Genomic DNA, 17,984 nt, shown 5'->3' with positions numbered 1-17,984 from the left:
TAAATTTTACAAATAAAAACATTTTCCTATAGAATGATTTACTTTTTTTTTTTAATGGTTGCTCTCTAGTTAACTGCTGTTGGTTTAGGCAAAAGCTTTAAGAAAGCAGATACTATTTTTTCCTATTTGAGTCCCTGGCCAAAATGAGTGATTTCTATAGTTCTCAGTCCCCCCAAACTAGTAGTCAACTAAATAATAACTTATTACCTCAGGCTCTTGACTCTGAACGCATTTTGTGGTCGACAGAGGACTGATTGACTGTTTGGAGCCTTGTGTGTAGTCACCATGGGGGCAGGCATCATTTCCCTAGAAATAAAAACAGCCCTACTATGCTTATGTTTTGGGCTGACAAAAATACATTCAGCAAGAAATTTTATGTCTGTGAAGTGAATTCAGAAACTGAAGCTAAAATAATGGTGTTTGGGTCATGCTTAAAATACTATATCTTAGTGTAACCTAGACATTTGAGTAATGTGAAAGGAACTGTATGAAAGAAACATTTTTTAAAATGTAAGAAATAATCAGGGGTTCATGAAGCCACAAGGGAACAGCTGAATACTTACAGGAACTCTATATGAGCTGAGACTTACATCACAGTTCATAGAGAAGGATTAGCTAGATATAATCTGAAAGGACTTGATGTGTCTATTTCTTTGCAAACAGTTTAAAAAGAGTACCTTATAATCTCTCCCTAATCTAACCTTTAAGTTTCTAGAATAAAAGAATCCTTTCCAGCATTTTGTTAGCTTTACCCACACTGCACTGTTCTCCTCCGAATACCAAAAGTGGAGCCCAAGTGTTAACATGTGGCAGCGTGATGCTTCAGGTATCCTGGCACATGCAACACCTCTTTTCTTTCTTTTCTATTCTGCAGCTCACACACTTGGTATCTTCTGCTACTGTGAAAAATGACCCCCCTCCTAAGCTGACTCTAAGTACCAGACATTGCTCACAACACAGCATCTGCTTTCTTCTCTTAGTGCCTTTTGAAAGTATTGTTCTGTTCTCTTGAATGGCCTCTCCCCACTGTTCACTGGTGGACTCCTACTGAGATAGGGAGAGCCCACTCTCAGCAGTTGCTCCTTCCTTCATCTCTGCCCCATAGAATGCTGCACATGCTTCAATCATACAAACAACCTATTCTGTAGTATAATGGCCTTGTCTTTCCCTGCCACTGTATGGGGACTCTCAGAGCAGAGATCTCATTTAACTCATCTCTCTATCGACAGAGTCTGTCACATAGTAGGGACATCATTATTGTCTGTTAAAAGAGCAAAAATGTGGTTTGCTTGAATTCTAGCAGATTAGCTATGTGACTCTAACTTTTTGACAGTTTACTGAAAGATAACTACATGGAAACATTAAAATAAAATTCTAGGTGTGACTTTTATGTAGCAAAAACTGAGCTGACTTGTGCTGGCAGATTGTAGACAGAGTTGTCCATTCTTGTCTAAGCAGCAAACACTAAGAAGGACAGAGTTAAAAAACTAACATGTGGACCAGGCAGTATTTTATGAATGTTGTTACTAAGAAGAATGTGGTTTAGTTCCCTTTAAAATGGTTTAATTCCACATTGGCTTAGTTGAGGTCCATCAGATTCACCAACAAATGGGTGCTTTCTGTTTCTATTTTATCTCCATGGTTATTAGAGTATTAATTTAACACCTAAAGAGAAAAGGTTCTCATAAAACTTTTGCAAAGATGAGTGATGGTAATGAGGCAACCAATGTGTTTGAAGTTTGAAGAAACTTATCCTTACAGATATAAATTTAATATAATTGAAGTTGACATAATTGTTAAGGAACTTTCAAATCCGATGATTTATTAATTTTTGACACATTTGGTATCATGTTCTAAGAAAATAAATCATTAAATAAAGTTACATAATACAACTGAAAAAACCAATAACACATTTCTAGGCATTGAAAGTGGACACATGTATCCTGAGAGGGAGCTGGTAAAAACTGGAGAGTTCCTGGAAACTTGGGGTTCTGGGCAGTTTGCTCTTTGGGTCTCAGTTTTCTCATCTAGATGGCATAACTCCAAATACCAATAAAAAGGAAGGTGTCCAGAAATTTGTGCAAATTTCACTAACTGACAGAATGATTGCTGGAACCTGTTGCATCCAATTGTATCTATCTGGACAACATAAAAGGCCCAATTTATTTTATGCAGTAATTTAGAGAGAAATGTTATTTCAATTGTACTTAAAATGGCTAGAGCCAGTAAGAGATTGACTAGCGGTCTGGGGAGGTGGTAGGAAGCGCATCGTTGAGGGTGCCTTATTACTATGAAATGAGTGGACTGGGCATTTTGCTCACTGATCTGATGAAGCTCACTGGGGACTACTTAGCTTCATGTATCTCACCATTGGGACCCACCCCAAAATTTCCTGTACCATCATTGAGGACTGTATCTCAGGACATTTACAATCCATAAAAATAATTTAGAGTGTGACACTGTAAAAAAGACATAGGAGTCACACAGAAGAATGAAACACAATAGAGAACCCAGAAATAAATCTAAGCATTTACAGCAAATTCATATTCTTTTTAAAACAACGTTTTATTTTATGTTCAGGGTACATGTGCAGGTTTGTTATATAGGTGAACTGCATGTCATGGGGTTGGATTTGCAAATTATTTCAGCACTCAGTTAATAAGCATAGTACCTGATAGGTATTTTTTCTAATCCTCTCCCTCCTCCTACCCTCCACCCTGAAGTAGGCCCAGGTGTCTACTGTCCCTTTTGTAGTGTCCATGGTTCTCATTGTTTAGCTCCCACTCAAAATATGTGGTATTCGTGTTCTCACTTATAAGTAGGAGTTGAACAATGAGAACACATGGACGCAGGGAGAGGAACAACACACACCAGGGCTTGTTGGAGGGTGGGGTGCGAGTGGAGGGAACCTAGAGGATGAGTCAATAGGTGCAGCAAACCACCATGGCACACATATACATATGTAACAAACCTGCACATTCTGCACATGTATCCTGGAACTTAAAGTAATTTTTTTTAATGTAGTATTTGGTTTACTGTTCCTGCATTACTTTGCTTAGGATAATGGCCTCCAGCTCCATCCATGTTGCTGCAAAGGACATAATTTCATTATTTTAATGGCTGCATAGTATTCCATGGTGCATATACACCATATTTTCCTTACCCAGTCTTCCATGGATGGGCATTTAGGTTGATTCCATGTATTTGCTATTGTGAGTACTGCTGCAATGAACATATACATGCATATGTCTTTATGGTAGAATGATTTATATTCCTTCGGATATATACCCAAAAATGGGATTGTTGGATTGAATGGTAATTCTATTTTAAGTTCTTTGAGGATTTGCCACATTACTTTCAACAATGGTTGAACTAATTTACACTCCCACTAGCAGTGTATAAGTGTTCCCTTTTCTCTGTAACCTTGCCAACAAATGTGGAATCAAACAATTTTAAATGGAACTACAGTACTTCATTTTTAGCAACAACAACCAATTCTACGTTTCATGAAATATTTGCCCTGCCAGACAAAGATATCGTCCGGCCAAACACATCTGGGAATCCTTCGGTAAGACAAAGCTAAACAGAACTTTTTCTTTGAGGCTACCTTATGTGATTGTGCACAGTGATGCTCCAGGAAAGGGATAGTATAGAAGATGCCGAAACTTCATGGTGCTGGAGCCTTTTGTTCTAAAAGGATTGTCTCTAAAGGAGACAATCCCTCAAAACTTGGTTGGCAGAACACAAATCAGGTTCTGCTGTCTTATCATTCAGAATGGTGGCTTAACTGACTGACATTCTGCACATCTCTGATGTGCATGTATACAAGAACATCACAAGAGATACGGACTCCAAATGGGGAATTCCCTTTGGTCCTAGGGGCCATTTCAGAGGCTTTACCCAATGCCTTTGGAGCCACACTTATTTTCTACCAAAGATATCTTTTTAAAACTCTAATGATGTGGCTTTTTGTACTTTATTTCACAAAAGTAAAAGGTAAAAATGATGGGGAAAGGCATTATGTGTGTCTGCAGGTGAGTGTGTATGGAGTTAAACACAGATGCATTATATACACATATAAACACATATATAATTTATGTTCATGCATGAATCTACATCAAACTAACAGGGCTAATATTGTTTTGGAGCCACACTTATTTTCTACAAAAGATATCTTTTTAAAACTCTAATGATGTGGCTTTTTGTACTTTATTTCACCAAAGTAAAAGGTAAAAATGATGGGGAAAGGCATTATGTGTCTGCAGGTGAGTGTGTATGGAGTTAAACACAGATGCATTATACACACATATAAACACATATATAATTTATGTTCATGCATGAATCTACATCAAACTAACAGGGCTAATATTGTTCTAAAATGAGTAAAATTATAAAACAGATTTCCAAGCTTTGGTTTTTTTAAAGAAGTGGAATATCCGTATAAGTCATCTAGCTGAGGCCTATACCAAGGAAGCGACATGTGCAATTCCATACTAATATCAGATTCAAGACTGGAACCCAAGTCTATCAACTATTTGTGTTTAATAACTCTTTGTGATTGATGATTCTCATTCGGTGCCAAGTGAAGAGCTCTTCAATGCTGTTTGACTCTACCGTGTGAATCTCTTTCATCTGGATAAGCTCTGAGGGCCCTAGGCTTCCATTTCTACTTAGCCTTGGTTTCCATCCTGGCCTTTCACTGCCTGCATCCCATCAAGCATCCTGGGCTCCTTGCTTCCCCTTGCCATACCTCAGCACCAGCGTCACAAACCAGCAGTCCTTAAAATCCTGGTGCAAATGTTTCCTCCTCCCCCATCATCCCTTCCATCTTCGACAGTGTTAACCAGAAGAACTTTTTGTCTTTAGAGCTTCCCTATACTTTATCTGTTCCCCACTTAACAAACATTTCTCTCCCTATGTATCTTGTATTTAATTCTTTACAAACCGATTTTATCTTTTCTGCTGGACTCTAAACTCTTCAAGGGTAGGATCTGTGTCAGATTTACTTTTAATTCCCTCAGCATCTATCACAGTTCCCAGAATGTTGTAGAACCTAAATAAATATTCATCAGGTGAGTAAATGAATAACGCACAAACATCATAATCAGGAAAACTTTTGTGGCTATTTGTTATTTTCACTAATGAAAGCACCATGTCTATAATGAATCAGTTCCTAAAAAAAAAAAACCTGTAATTTCCTACACAGAGTGGATTCTGATCCCGAATTGGGAAAGACAACCATCACATTTTTTAATGTTGTTAAAGCGTAAAAGCAGGAAATAATTTTATGCTTGACAACAGTGTGTGCATGCTCTCTCTCTCTCTGTTTCTTCCTGTCTCTCTTTCGGTAACAGATGTCAACCTTGGTTAGATTCAATTCAACTTATTAGTGCATGGCTTTTAGCCAAAAGCAATTCACATTTTTAGAAATGTACTATCACATATGTCTTAATAACAGAAATGTGTTTTTGAAAAAAATGTATGTGATAAGTCACATATGGTGGAAGAAATCTGTACATCTCTCAGGCCTTGCAGTCACAATGAAATCTTGGAGATGACAGCACAGAACATTAAAATATAAGTGAAAGTCTTTCTGACGCATTAAAAAGCCATAATTTGAACACACTAATCAAGCTCTGAGACCAGTATGGTTCCAATACGGTGAGAAATACACCAGGCTGCTCTTGTCCTGGATCACTGATCTTAAGAACAATCATGCTTGAGTCTTACCCTCAGAGGTACTATTTAATGTTTCAAGGGAATGGCATTAGTGTGTCCAGGCATATTATGTGCTTATATTCACTAGGCATATATTTAATTTCTCTTTTATATGGAGTGTAATTAGTGTGTATCACAGTTTCCCTATGGCAATGAAAGAAGCAGCTTACAACCATGAAAGTATTAAAAATAAATTGAACAAGTGGTTGAGAAATAGGGAGGGGGAGGTGAAACTTTTAGAAACTTATTAGCCATGTACTAAGAAGTTTATTGACCATCACCATAACTGAAAGCTTATTTAGCCTTAGTTAGATATGGAAGTGACAGAATTTTAGAAAATTCCTATGCTTTTGCAATAAATCCATCTATGCACAATTTGGAAGACTAGCAGTATGCTCAGTATGCTCTAGATATGTGTTCTGTGTGTTCACTGGTTTCTGAGACATCAACGCCCTGTCACTGGATTTCGTATCTGTATGATTTTCAAAGGTAGTAAGTGAAGAGTGAGTCTCTTTCCTCTGAATGAGAATTAAGTGGCACATCAACCCTAGAAAGTCCTAAACACACAATAAGGGCTCAGTAAATATCTACTCATTGTTTTAAACACCAAAGGAGAAAGGATTGATAGTTCAACCTTCAGCATCACAAAAAAGCTTAATGCTTTTTTCTACCTTACCAACTAGAGCAGGAGTCCGCAAACTTTCTATAATGGGCCATATGGTAAAAGTGTTCAGCTTTGTAGGCTACATACAGTTTCTGTCACAACTATTCAACTCTGCCATTGTAGCACAAAAGCAGCCACAGACAATATGGAAATGAATGAGTGTGGCTGTGTTCCAATATAACTTTATTTATACTTACTGAAATTTGAATTTCATATAATTTTCACATGTCAAGAAATCTTCTTCTGATTTTTTTCAACCATTTGCCAAACTCTACACCAAACGGCTATATCAAATCATATACATGGCCATATTCACCAATTTGTGTTCAAACTTGAGTTGTAAATGATGCCACTGGACCTCTGTTTTCCAGCAAAACTGTACTCACTTTTTATGCTCAAAAAGACAGTTGAATATTAATTATTGATATGAGATCAAACAAGGAACTGGTCAGAAACAAAACAGCTAGAGAGAACCAGAGCAATGGAGGAACATTTTTACATGTGTCATGAGTCAAGAATAACAGGGATTGGACCACTTGGTTAGTTACAAATGCACACGTCCTTTTGACATGATGGTGGCACTCTACTAGAGGAGAGCCACCAGCCTTATCAAGCCTGCAGGCTAGGTTACCGGAAGAAACCTATTTTCCTGGAAGAATCCCTGTTTTCTGGGATATGTGCAATTTGTTTACTTGTTCATTCATTCAGAAAACATGTATTGAACCTTTGTTTGGGATTCCAGTGCATTGCGTGTAACTGAAATTGTCTAGTAGACATCAGAAATGGCGAAAGGACCACTATGTATACAACTTTTAAAACCTTTGACTCTGTTCTTCTGTCAGGCAGTGCAACTGAACCCTACGGTGAAGTTTCTGTTTCTGAACTGAGGTCCTGAGGAAGTCTCTCTTCTTCAAGTGCTGAGTTTGGTATCATGAACCCAAACTCACCCTGAGAATAGTATCTTCTTTAATTAGAAGACAATTCTAAACACATACCAGTTGGTTGTGACTTAGGTTTATTACTAAGTGGATTTTTAAATATATTTAAAGCACAATGCTCAATAATCCTTTGACTCTTCTACTTTCCTTGCCTTCTTTTTATAACATTCCTCAAAATGCCACACATTAGATAGAGTCTGCGCCATGAATTAATAAGAACTCATAAAAAATACAATTACTGTAGGGTCAAATTCTCACAAGGAGCAAAGAGAAAACTGGTCCCACTTCTAGGCCATTAGAATAGAATTAAATGCAACCCCAAACATGCCAATGGGCTATTCTGTGAATGCAAAAATGCAGCTTGGGAATCACTTCCTATTGGGAGGGCTGGAGCTTGGAGACATTTGCCATAGAGGGCCTCGATTTACATTCCTCCAGCCCTAGCCCCATGCTTTGTAACCTGGGGCACACATCTGCATGCAGGCGGACTGGAAGGAGGAGTGCAGTTGAACTGCAGGAGAGAAGATCACTAATCGCCCACCCAGGGACAGAAGCTCTGACCCTGGCCTCATTAGCACCATCCTCTAATTCTCTGAGCTTGCCAGCCACAGGCTCACAGTGGAGGAGCCTTCAGGGCATTCAGACGGAAAAGAAATCAGGCTGCAGAGAAGATTTCAACCCCAAATGAACAACCAGACGAAACCTCAGCTAGTACAAATACTTCAATAGGACTAAAGCACAATATATCTCTAGACTACAGATGCCCCTCTATACGTTACAGAGCCTGATACGGAACATTCTTTGGCCTAAGAAAAATGAAACTTAAAAGCACACAACACCTTTTGGAAACATGTACTAGGGCTTGGATTTAATGGTATGCTAAATGCTACCCTGAAGCCCTGGAAAAGTTAATTATTTTATTATACAAAAGATAAACAGGCTTCTTGTCATTGGCATTAGCCGATCCATTCTCCCAGAAACTAAATAATCAATGCACTCTCCCTTTCTTTCTTTGGTACCAACTATAATGGAAGTCAGCCGAAATAAATTAACACATAGTGTTCCTCAAGATGTGATATTACCAGACCTAAAATAACCCAGCAAATAGAAAAAGTCCTCCCTCAGCCACAGAGCTGGCAGGACTAGTATGCATTGTAACACTGCAATCAGATGTCACAAACCCAAATGACAAGACAGTCATCCTTCTTAATTTGAAAGTCTCCCTTCTGGAAGAGACAGGATGTCTAAGATGTACTATATTTAAAAGAGGGCTGTGTGGCTTGTTTATGATTTAAGAGTATCTCATAAAATGCCTTGGGAATTGCTTTCTGTTAGCTAAAACAAAAAAGAAAAGCCTTTAGTTAAGTATATTTTATGAGCTTTTCATTAACAGAGTATTGAGGCCTTGATGCCAAGGTGCGAAACCTCCCCACGTGGCTGGAAATCACTTGGCACACTTTCAGTCATTTACGTCTCTGTCATAGGTCCAAGGTTTGCAATTAAAAATGTAATCTTTTTAGCATGTGCAAAACCCAAAGGCTTGAAGTACTATGCATTGAATATGATTATAATAGTATTTGGCAGCTATTCATGGACTGAACATATTAATTTATGTAAACTGGGTACAACTTGGGGCATTTCTTCATCAGGAACACAGGGAAAAGTATAAGCTGGTCCCTGCTCATTGGAGGTTTTTTTTTTTTGGCTTGTTTTGTTTTTGTCTTCAAATTGTCATGAACAGAGACTAACTCAAAATCCAAGGTCTCTTTTATGACCTTATTTTTTCACATGCACTGAGTCCATTAAAATTAACATTTGCAACTAATAAAAATAATAACTTACTTCACAGGATTATTCCTCGGTTTTGCCTTTTCAACAGCCTGTAAACAGAAGAAAATACACAATTAGACGACATTAGCAGGCCTAATCATTGCAACTAGCTACCAAAACAATAAGCAATATAAAATGCTCTTCAGAAACATAAGGAGCTAAGGGTGCTGTAGATAAGCAGACTGGAGACTCAGAAAGCAATTTTCTTCTCCTGGGAAACATGGTTACCTGTCCAAGTGCAGCTTTCCAATACAGGCAGGCATTGTGACAGCTGCCTAGAAAGTTCATCAGGGACCATAAAAGTAGACTCGTGGGTGCACAACTAGGGTGCCTGACTTCCAACCTTTCACTCTCATCTTACCCTGTTTGGACCTGATTGGGTTGTAATGACAGATAGGGGAAATAGATGCAGAGGGAGTGGTTGTGGGCATATCCTGGAGTTTTAGATTTGTGGTAGGGAACTGCTCATCCTAACACTACTACTGAAACCTGGCCACACTCGCACCATGACAGAAAGTCGAGTGTCCATTTCCAAAATCATTTTTATTAGCCGACACCATAAAAGGGCAAAAAATGACTGAATACTCAGATCAATTTCCTCCTGTGGAACCTTTAAGAAAATACACACCAAATCATAGAAATGAGGAAAACTCTGGGCCTCTCGGCCTGCGTTGCCTTAGACATGGAGTCTGGTTCCAGTTTAGTGCTGAACCCATTGATCTGTGTACAGTCCATTTATCATTCATGAAAAGAGCTAGTGATCTTCACAGTATATTAGAAGAAACAACTCAGATCATCTGTCAACAGCCCTCTTATTTCTGTTTCCTTCTCCACAGGGATTTCATCTCCTTCGATTCTTCTGGAATTAAAATGTTGCTAAGCAACACAGCTGGGGGTGCTGATGGCAGAATGGCTACAGTCTATCAAACTGTTTAAGCACCTGGAGGGTTTTAGTGATGATTTTATTTTCATATTTCTGTAGCATAATTATGTAATCAGAACCAAACTTGTACTCCTATAGACTTTTTCAGGCCATAGAAATTACGTTTGATAAAAGAGCACTGAAGCAGCCATTTGACAACCTCAGGGTTGTTCAGATCCTTTAAAAACGTATCTTTTTGGGGACCTTTATATTTGTACTTCTTGGACGTGGGTAAGGGCTACAGAAGAAAATACTGCTATAAGTTAGAACACGGAAGCAACCACTTTTAGCAGAGACAACGTATAATCTAACTCTGGACTTGACACTCTGGGTGACACTCTATGCATAACAACTGAATGCAATTGCAAGTATTTTTAAAAATAAATAAAACACTTCTGAAGTTTAGATGTTAGTGCTAGAAATCCATGCTTCCATTTATTAAGTCTCAGGTTCTGTTTCTAGATAAATAACCATTAATATTTGGGCACTTTCTTTGGCTTGGTAGGCAAAAATCATTTTCTCACCATCTGTGCCTGAGGTTGAATTTTGGCAAGAGTAGGAAAAAAGCTAAGGAATGAGGTAAGAGGTGAAAATGAGAAAAGAAGACATATGTGTCTGGCTGGCCCAACTCACCTGTCACGTATATCTTACATATGAAAGCGTGTCCATTTTCAGTCCATATACAGAGGATGCAAATCTCACTGACCCTGCAGATTCTGCCAGGTCAGAGGAACAAAGGGAGAGGTGGTACTGGCATGGAGTGGGGACTGCCATGCACCTTTTACTACAGCAGCAGGACCCAGTCTCTACACACATGCACACTCACATCTGCTTTTTCTTTAAAAAAAAAAAAACACCCTTTTCTCTCCCAAGGCTGGCTGGTTTGCAATAAGATACAGCAGTAGGCTGAAGACATGTCACTGTGGAAATCATGCGAATCCACTTTTTTAGAACAGTTAAGTCTGTTCTAGAAGACTTAGGTTATCACAGACTAATGGGGGCTGTGTTCAAGTGGTTTCCTTTTAAAACATGCTGGATGTGATAGGCTGAGCATGCCAGTGGCAGGACACAGGGAGAGGGAAAAATCAAAGTGACATTGCTTAACCTCCCTTTGATTTAGAAGCATGTTTTTTTGAAAATACCCTCTCTGCTCTATGGTTTCGAACTGTCAATTAGACCCAGTTATTTTTCTCTGATCAAAAGGAACATGATCATGTTTGAGGCCAGTTTCTTTGAACATATATCTTTTTATAGAGCCAACATAGGAAAATGACTTCCTTCAAATTAATTTTTTCTGGGTTGCTTGCTTATTGATTGAAAATGTCTATGCTGAGAGGTTCTCTTTTCTTTGGAAATTAACTTGTGATCATTCTGATGTCCCAACAGCTCTAGTCAGATGTCCTTATGTCATCCTCTTGTGTGCAGAGAACATCACCATATGAGAAACAGCTCTCAATTTGTTACTTTGCTTTCACTGTAATTTGATGTTGTTTTAGGCATGCTATGAAGAATTATTATATTAAGAGACTTTGAGGAAAACATTTTAAGTTAATTATTTATGTGCAAATGATATGTGCCTTTAAGGTAGAAGAATTATTTTACAAAATACACGAAGAGCGAATTTCCCTTTTGAAATGATGGAACATAAGAAGACAATCCCAAGTTCCAGATATACATGCCGGAATGTAAGACACACTACAAAAGAAGGGAAATTAAAAGGAAATCACATAACACAATTCACTAAACATCAAGACAGTTACATATTGGGATTGCAGCTAATTTTACATTTAAAAACACACATTAAAGTAATTAAAACTGATTGGAAAATGGAAGCTAGAGAGTTAACAGTTATGCTGCTTTAATTTATAACGTCTCTATGCTTTTATAAACCTATATTCTCTTATTTTGTATCCTGGTTTCCTATCATGATATTTATCTCACTTTTGAGGAAGCTCTAGTATAACTAAAAACAATAAAAGAAATCAAAATGTTAGAGAATATGCTCCAGTATGGTAAGATGAGAGGTAATAGGCTAGAGTGGAAAGAGTGCTGTGCCAGAAATGTTAAAAACCTGGGTTCTAGTCCCAGCTTTGCCATTTACGCTATCGGCAAGTACTAAACACCTTTGAGCAACAAACAGTTTCTTCATTTAAAGAATGAAGATAACAATTTCTGCCTTTTCTACAGCAAGGGTGGTTGTGAGCAGCCAACACTGACAAGTGCTCTGGAAGCTGCAGCATGTTATGTAAATGCGGTGCATCTTGATTGCGACTGCTTTCTACACAGGTGTTCATGCATAGATTTTTACAGCCAGATCGTTTACTGGGCTTACTGAGTAGAGGCTACGTTGTAGTATGAGACCTAAGTAGTTATTCCAATGAGGATTACAGGAACCTCTAGCTTTTACTCTCCATCTGAGTAGTGGTTCCAGAGTGAACAGAATACTTCTGTGTGGAAAGCGCTATTCACAGAAGACTTTGATATGTTTAGATTCTACAGACCTCTCTTTCTCTCTGACACTCTATTTGTCTTTCTCTCTTTTCTCTCTCTTGCTCTGTTTCTAAGGAAGCCTAAGATGATTCCATATTTTCCAGTTGATCCGTCTTTTAGTAGCCCCCTCCTTCCACACTTCACTCCATCAGAGGGGCTCTTGACTTTTTTTATTAACATTGGACCCTGAGGACGGGGAAGCCCTGAAGCTCCTATTCTACCCGGGGCCCCTCTGTCATGGGGTATCTTGAGAAATTCTATCCAAGGAAGAAAGCACTTCTATGATTCCAAGGAGCATTTCTGAGCTGACTCCTCTCTCATTATCAGCAAATTTATTTCCTTTGGAGGGATGAAGTGGCTACAGACAGGCTCAGAGTTGCTCCCTCGCTAAACCTATGTTTCTGAAAATCAGAACCTTGTCTTTCTTTTATGTAGAGAATCCTTGTGCTGCACTAAAGCTCAGTAACTCAGGAACCATATTGAATTACATAAACCTATCATCAAAAAAATAGGTAGAAGGAAAGAAGGAAGGAAAGACAGTTGCTGTCTCTTGAGTCCCAACAACATGGCATACATGATATATTTCCTTAGGGATAAAATGTGACATAAAAAGTGCTTAGAAAACTTGCCAGTCATCTTCTATATAATGATCACACATCTTCAAAATTCTTTAGCAAGGTAATTCTGTCCCAGAGATTATACTCCTTTAATTGCTCTTCTAGTCCAATAGACATGTATACTATATTTATAGAAAATGTAGAGAATCTTTTGAGGGTTACAAGAAGCATGCCCTGAATAGTTATAGTCAGACTTATAACATTATTCCCCTCCTTTGACAGAAAACCAATCTAATGCAATCTGTTGCCTGTATGTATGTTGAGACTATCAGAGTGAACACTTGGATGGCTTAGAGATAGTGTAGCAGTGGACTCAGGTGTTGTTTTCCATAATCAATAATAATGCTGTCAGTCAAGCATAAATGTGATTTTATTAGTATTGCTCTATATGCTTTTTACATTTCCTAGTTCATGTGCATTTTCCTTACATTCTACTAGCAGATACATCCAAACTGGGTTTTTATAACTCCTAATCAAAAAAGAAAACCCAGTCATTCAGGTAATTTCGAATAACTGGATATTCAACAACATGGAAAAAGACAGCAAAACAATTGCATGGGTTTTGTGTTTGTTTTGCTTTGGATTTAAATTTTCTTTTCACATGATTGTTCTGTGAGACACAGCTATACCCTAACCTACCAGCATGTATCGCTAAATTGCATTGATTGCCTAAGTTCAGAAGAGAAACTCTTCTATTAACAAATGAACTCATCATTTGGTTTTCAGATGGTCTAAAATCAATACGTACAGAATTGGTTAAATCAATTGAAGAGATATATACTGACAGCACTTGCTTAAATATAAAATTGAAGCTCTTAATTACAGCATTTAAATAGATTTCACTGGAATGAGTAAAATGGCAAAAGACAATGTATCCTGTAGGCTGGGGTTTCGCCTGGCAGAAAGCACACACAGCCAAGGATGGCAGATTAAGAGGACAAAATGTCACTCAACATATTGCAGCACCTGGATATCTGCCTGAATTTCTGACTTTACATACAGAGCTTATAATATTTAGGAAAAGACTACCCATTATTTTTAACCTTCTGTATGGGTGCCTGAAAACATACATGGAAATATCCTGTATTTGAACCTTGAACTTCTAGGAAGCAAAACCACATTACCGATCTTTAGATCACTGGGCTTTCCACATTTTAACTTTATTAATTCCTTTCTAATAATCAATGAAATAGGTCTGTGCTATACATAACGGGAAGAAATAGAATTTTGACAGGGAGAGTTTGGGAAAAATTGTTCTAAGTGGATAGAACTATGTCTTGCACTTAATAGTCACTTAATAACCATTGATGAGATAAATGAATCAGGAATGACTAGGCAGTCTCAGAGGCCTGGATATTGTGCTCTGGGTATGGAAATGTACCTAAGAAGGCCAGATGTAGTGGCTCATCCCAGCACTTTGGGAGGCCAAGGCGGGTGGATCACGAGGTCAGGAGTTCAAGACCAGCCTGGCCAAGAAACCCCCATCTCTACTAAAAATACAAAAATTAGCTGGGCACGGAGGTGGGTGCCTGTAATCCCAGCTACTCGGGAGGCTGAGGCAGAGAATTGCTTGAACCCAGGAGGCAGAGGTTGCAGTGAGCCAAGATTGCACCACTGCATCACTGTAGCCTGGGCAACAGAGCAAGACTCCATCTCAAAAAAGAAAAGAAAGAAAAAAGAAAATGTACCCGAGGACTCTAAGCTCTCTATGGAGGGAAAAATAAGCCTCTGGAGGAAAACCTGAGCTCCAGGCTGCTGTGCATCTAAATTCATCCTGCAACTGAATGTAAGGCTCTTGTTTACACTCCAGAGAGGAGGGAGTCTGGAGCAGCATTCACAGGGTGAATTTCCAGCACCACTTTCTGAAAGAAGGCTTGTAGCTACCTGTGGCTTCCTCACTCTTCCTGCAGCTGCTGCTTAACTTGATTTGTACTGCCTCTCACCAGGACTATGGCCACTGCCACCTCACTGCTCTACTGGTCTCCCTGTCCTAAATCCATTTTATGTTCTACTGCAAGACGAATCTTCCTAAGGCTCCACTTTGATCACATTGCTTTCATTGTCATAATCCTTCATGGCTTCCCATTGCTCATTGAGTAAATATCAGTTTTACCCTCACTGCCATTCAAGACCCTGCCACAGCCAGTGTAGCGGGTGCTCGTTGTACCTGCATGTGCATTTCACTACCATGGCAGCCAGAGTTTGTGAGTGCCTGGCCCAAAGGTGATGTGATAACAGCATTCAGAAGTGCCTACATTCCATAAAGACTTGTTCCCTTCACTCTGGCTATTTTGCTGCACAGAAAATCCTTTAGCAATATCCATTTGTCAACTGGAAATTTCCTTTATAACTAAAGTTTGGTTTATTGTAACTTAATGAAAAATGTACTGTCTTTGGTGAAGAGGCATGTTTCACCCATAAAAGTCATCTGTTGACACTAATCATTCTCTAAGTGGAGTAAATATGGAGACTCCAGGCAAGCGTTTCAGTATTGCTATGAGGCATTTATTTTCCCGTCAGGAGGCCCAATGTAAGTGGCACTTGGTCACTCTGTTCTCCTGGGAGTTGTGGGTTTGAAAATTCAATTTTCTTTCCCCTAACCAATCTGAGCCCTCTTGCCCCTGATGCTAAGGGGGCACACCTCACAAAATGACGTGTGTCTTTTAGTGAGAGACAATCAATGCCTAATGGAGGCTTCCTCCCTACCATGTATAAGCAGAAGAAATGGGAAGTGTATTATTAGAACATAGGTACTCAATTATGTATTCAAAAACCTAATTGGCAAGAAATACTGGGTAATATATCTTTATCCTTAAGCTACTAGTAAGATCAGGCTTCTTTTTTTTTTCCTTTCTGTTGCATTTTATGTTTTGGGGTACATGTGCAGGACATGCAAGATAGTTGCATAGGTACACACATGGCAGTGTGATTTGCTGTCTTCCTCCCCTTCACCCATATCTGGCATTTCTCCCCCTGCTATCCCTCTCCAGCTCCCCCCGCGCTGTCCCTCCCCTATTCCCCCCAATAGACCCCAGTGTGTAGTGCTCCCCTCCCTGTGTCCATGTGTTCTCACTGTTCATCACCCGCCTATGAGTGAGAACATGCGGTATTTCATTTCCTGTTCTTGTATCAGTTTGCTGAGAATGTTCTCCAGATTCATCCATGTCCCTACAAAGGACACGAACTCATCGTTTTTGATTGCTGCATAATATTTACACTGCTGGTGGGAGTGTAAATTAGTTCAGCCATTGTGGAAGACAGTGTGGCAATTCCTCAAGGACCTAGAAATAGAAATTCCATTTGACCCAGCAATCTCATTACTGGGTATATATCCAAAGGACTATAAATTGTTCTACTATAAGGACACATGCACACGAATGTTCACTGCAGCACTGTTTACAATGGCAAAGACCGGGAACCAACCCAAATGCCCATCGATGATAGTCTGGACTGGGAAGATCAGGCTTCTTGTTCCTTTGGAACACATTATACTTTGGGTGATGAAACTACATTGACTTTTATTTATGTACTAAATACTGACTGCTTTGTATCTCAGTTTTCTTATCGTGAAAATTGAAAGCTGGAGTAAAAACTCCCTATGGTCATTTTAAGGTCTGGTATTCTATATTTTAGTACACATGCAGGAGTAATTCATATATATAAATATATATATATCTCAAAGGCATATCTATATGTATCTATCTGTATGTATGTGTATATATATATAGTGGACTAAGGCTTCACATTTAGCCTTGAATCATATATATGTGTGATTGGATATTGAGTGAAGGACTTTGGCAACAATGGTGTTTGCCCTTTATTACATAAACTCTGTAGTATACAATGGAGAATGTAGGGCTCATGGGAAGGAATTGGATAGAGTCAGATTTAATTTGTGAAGACAAACGTGGATACAATAATGAAGATGGACACAATGAGGGGAAAACAGGAAGCTAGGGAGTTACTTTCTCGTTAATCAAAAGAGAAGTAATGAACACAAGAACATGGCAGATGAAACCAGAATCTCTCTTGGACCATGGACGACATTACTATTTCTGTGCTAATAACTCAAAATAGACTAAACTTAAGAAAGCAAAAAAAATACCAACTCATTGTCTAATGTACTCAATTTTCCCCCAGTCTATTTCTAACTACAGTCAGGAAAACCATGCTCTGTAGCATGTCCTGGTCATATTATCAGGTCTATCCTATCATCATTCAGGAAGGGAGCCTCTCAGGAAATGCTACTTCTGCTCTGGCCGGAAGGGACAATATAATATGTTTCATTAGGAAAATGTAGAATTTTCTTCACCTTCTGCCAAAAGAGCTGAAACACATGCAAGCCTCTCTCCAAAGACTGTATCTATTCACCATTAGTGATAAACTGAAAAGGAGAATCTTGCTGGGTTGAAAGAAAGTTGCTGCCATTATCTGCAGGCAAGCACACTGCCAATAAACAGAGTTGTGCCACAGAGTCTAATTTGTCTATTTTAGATGTCTTGTCCTTCATCTTTTGAAGCCTCAATTGTAACAGTTATGAAACTACATCAGGATTTGTACAAATATATTAAAACAGAAAAGTTGCTGAGAACAGTTTCATGGTCACATTGTGAAGACTTAATGGTACAAAATCAATGTCATGACTCCCGAGGGAAGCTGAATTAACACCATCCCCCAAACAGATTCCTCTCTCTTCAGGATAGTTCCCTTCCCATCATTTTATAACACATCTGCTCCCCTGAGCTAAGGAGTTATATCTAGCATGGTGTTTCTCTGCAGATGCAGTAAAAAGGAATAAAGACTTA

General features: G+C 38.8%; 1 protein-coding gene across 8 annotated transcripts in view; it reads right to left on the bottom strand.

Moving 5' to 3' along the window:
* AFF2 (ALF transcription elongation factor 2) overlaps positions 1-17,984 on the bottom strand; it is a 486,005-nt gene that overhangs the window by 79,849 nt on the left and 388,172 nt on the right. For all 8 annotated transcript variants that reach the window (XM_035288892.3, XM_035288895.3, XM_035288897.3 and 5 more), the window contains one exon: positions 9,163-9,200. In XM_035288892.3, the coding sequence (XP_035144783.1) occupies positions 9,163-9,200 (38 nt within the window). The remainder of the gene's footprint in view (positions 1-9,162; positions 9,201-17,984) is intronic.

Source organism: Callithrix jacchus, chromosome X (genome assembly GCF_049354715.1).
Source record: "Callithrix jacchus isolate 240 chromosome X, calJac240_pri, whole genome shotgun sequence".
Classification (NCBI taxonomy): Eukaryota; Metazoa; Chordata; class Mammalia; order Primates; family Cebidae; genus Callithrix; species Callithrix jacchus.
This window is presented reverse-complemented; position numbering and strand designations above follow the sequence as displayed.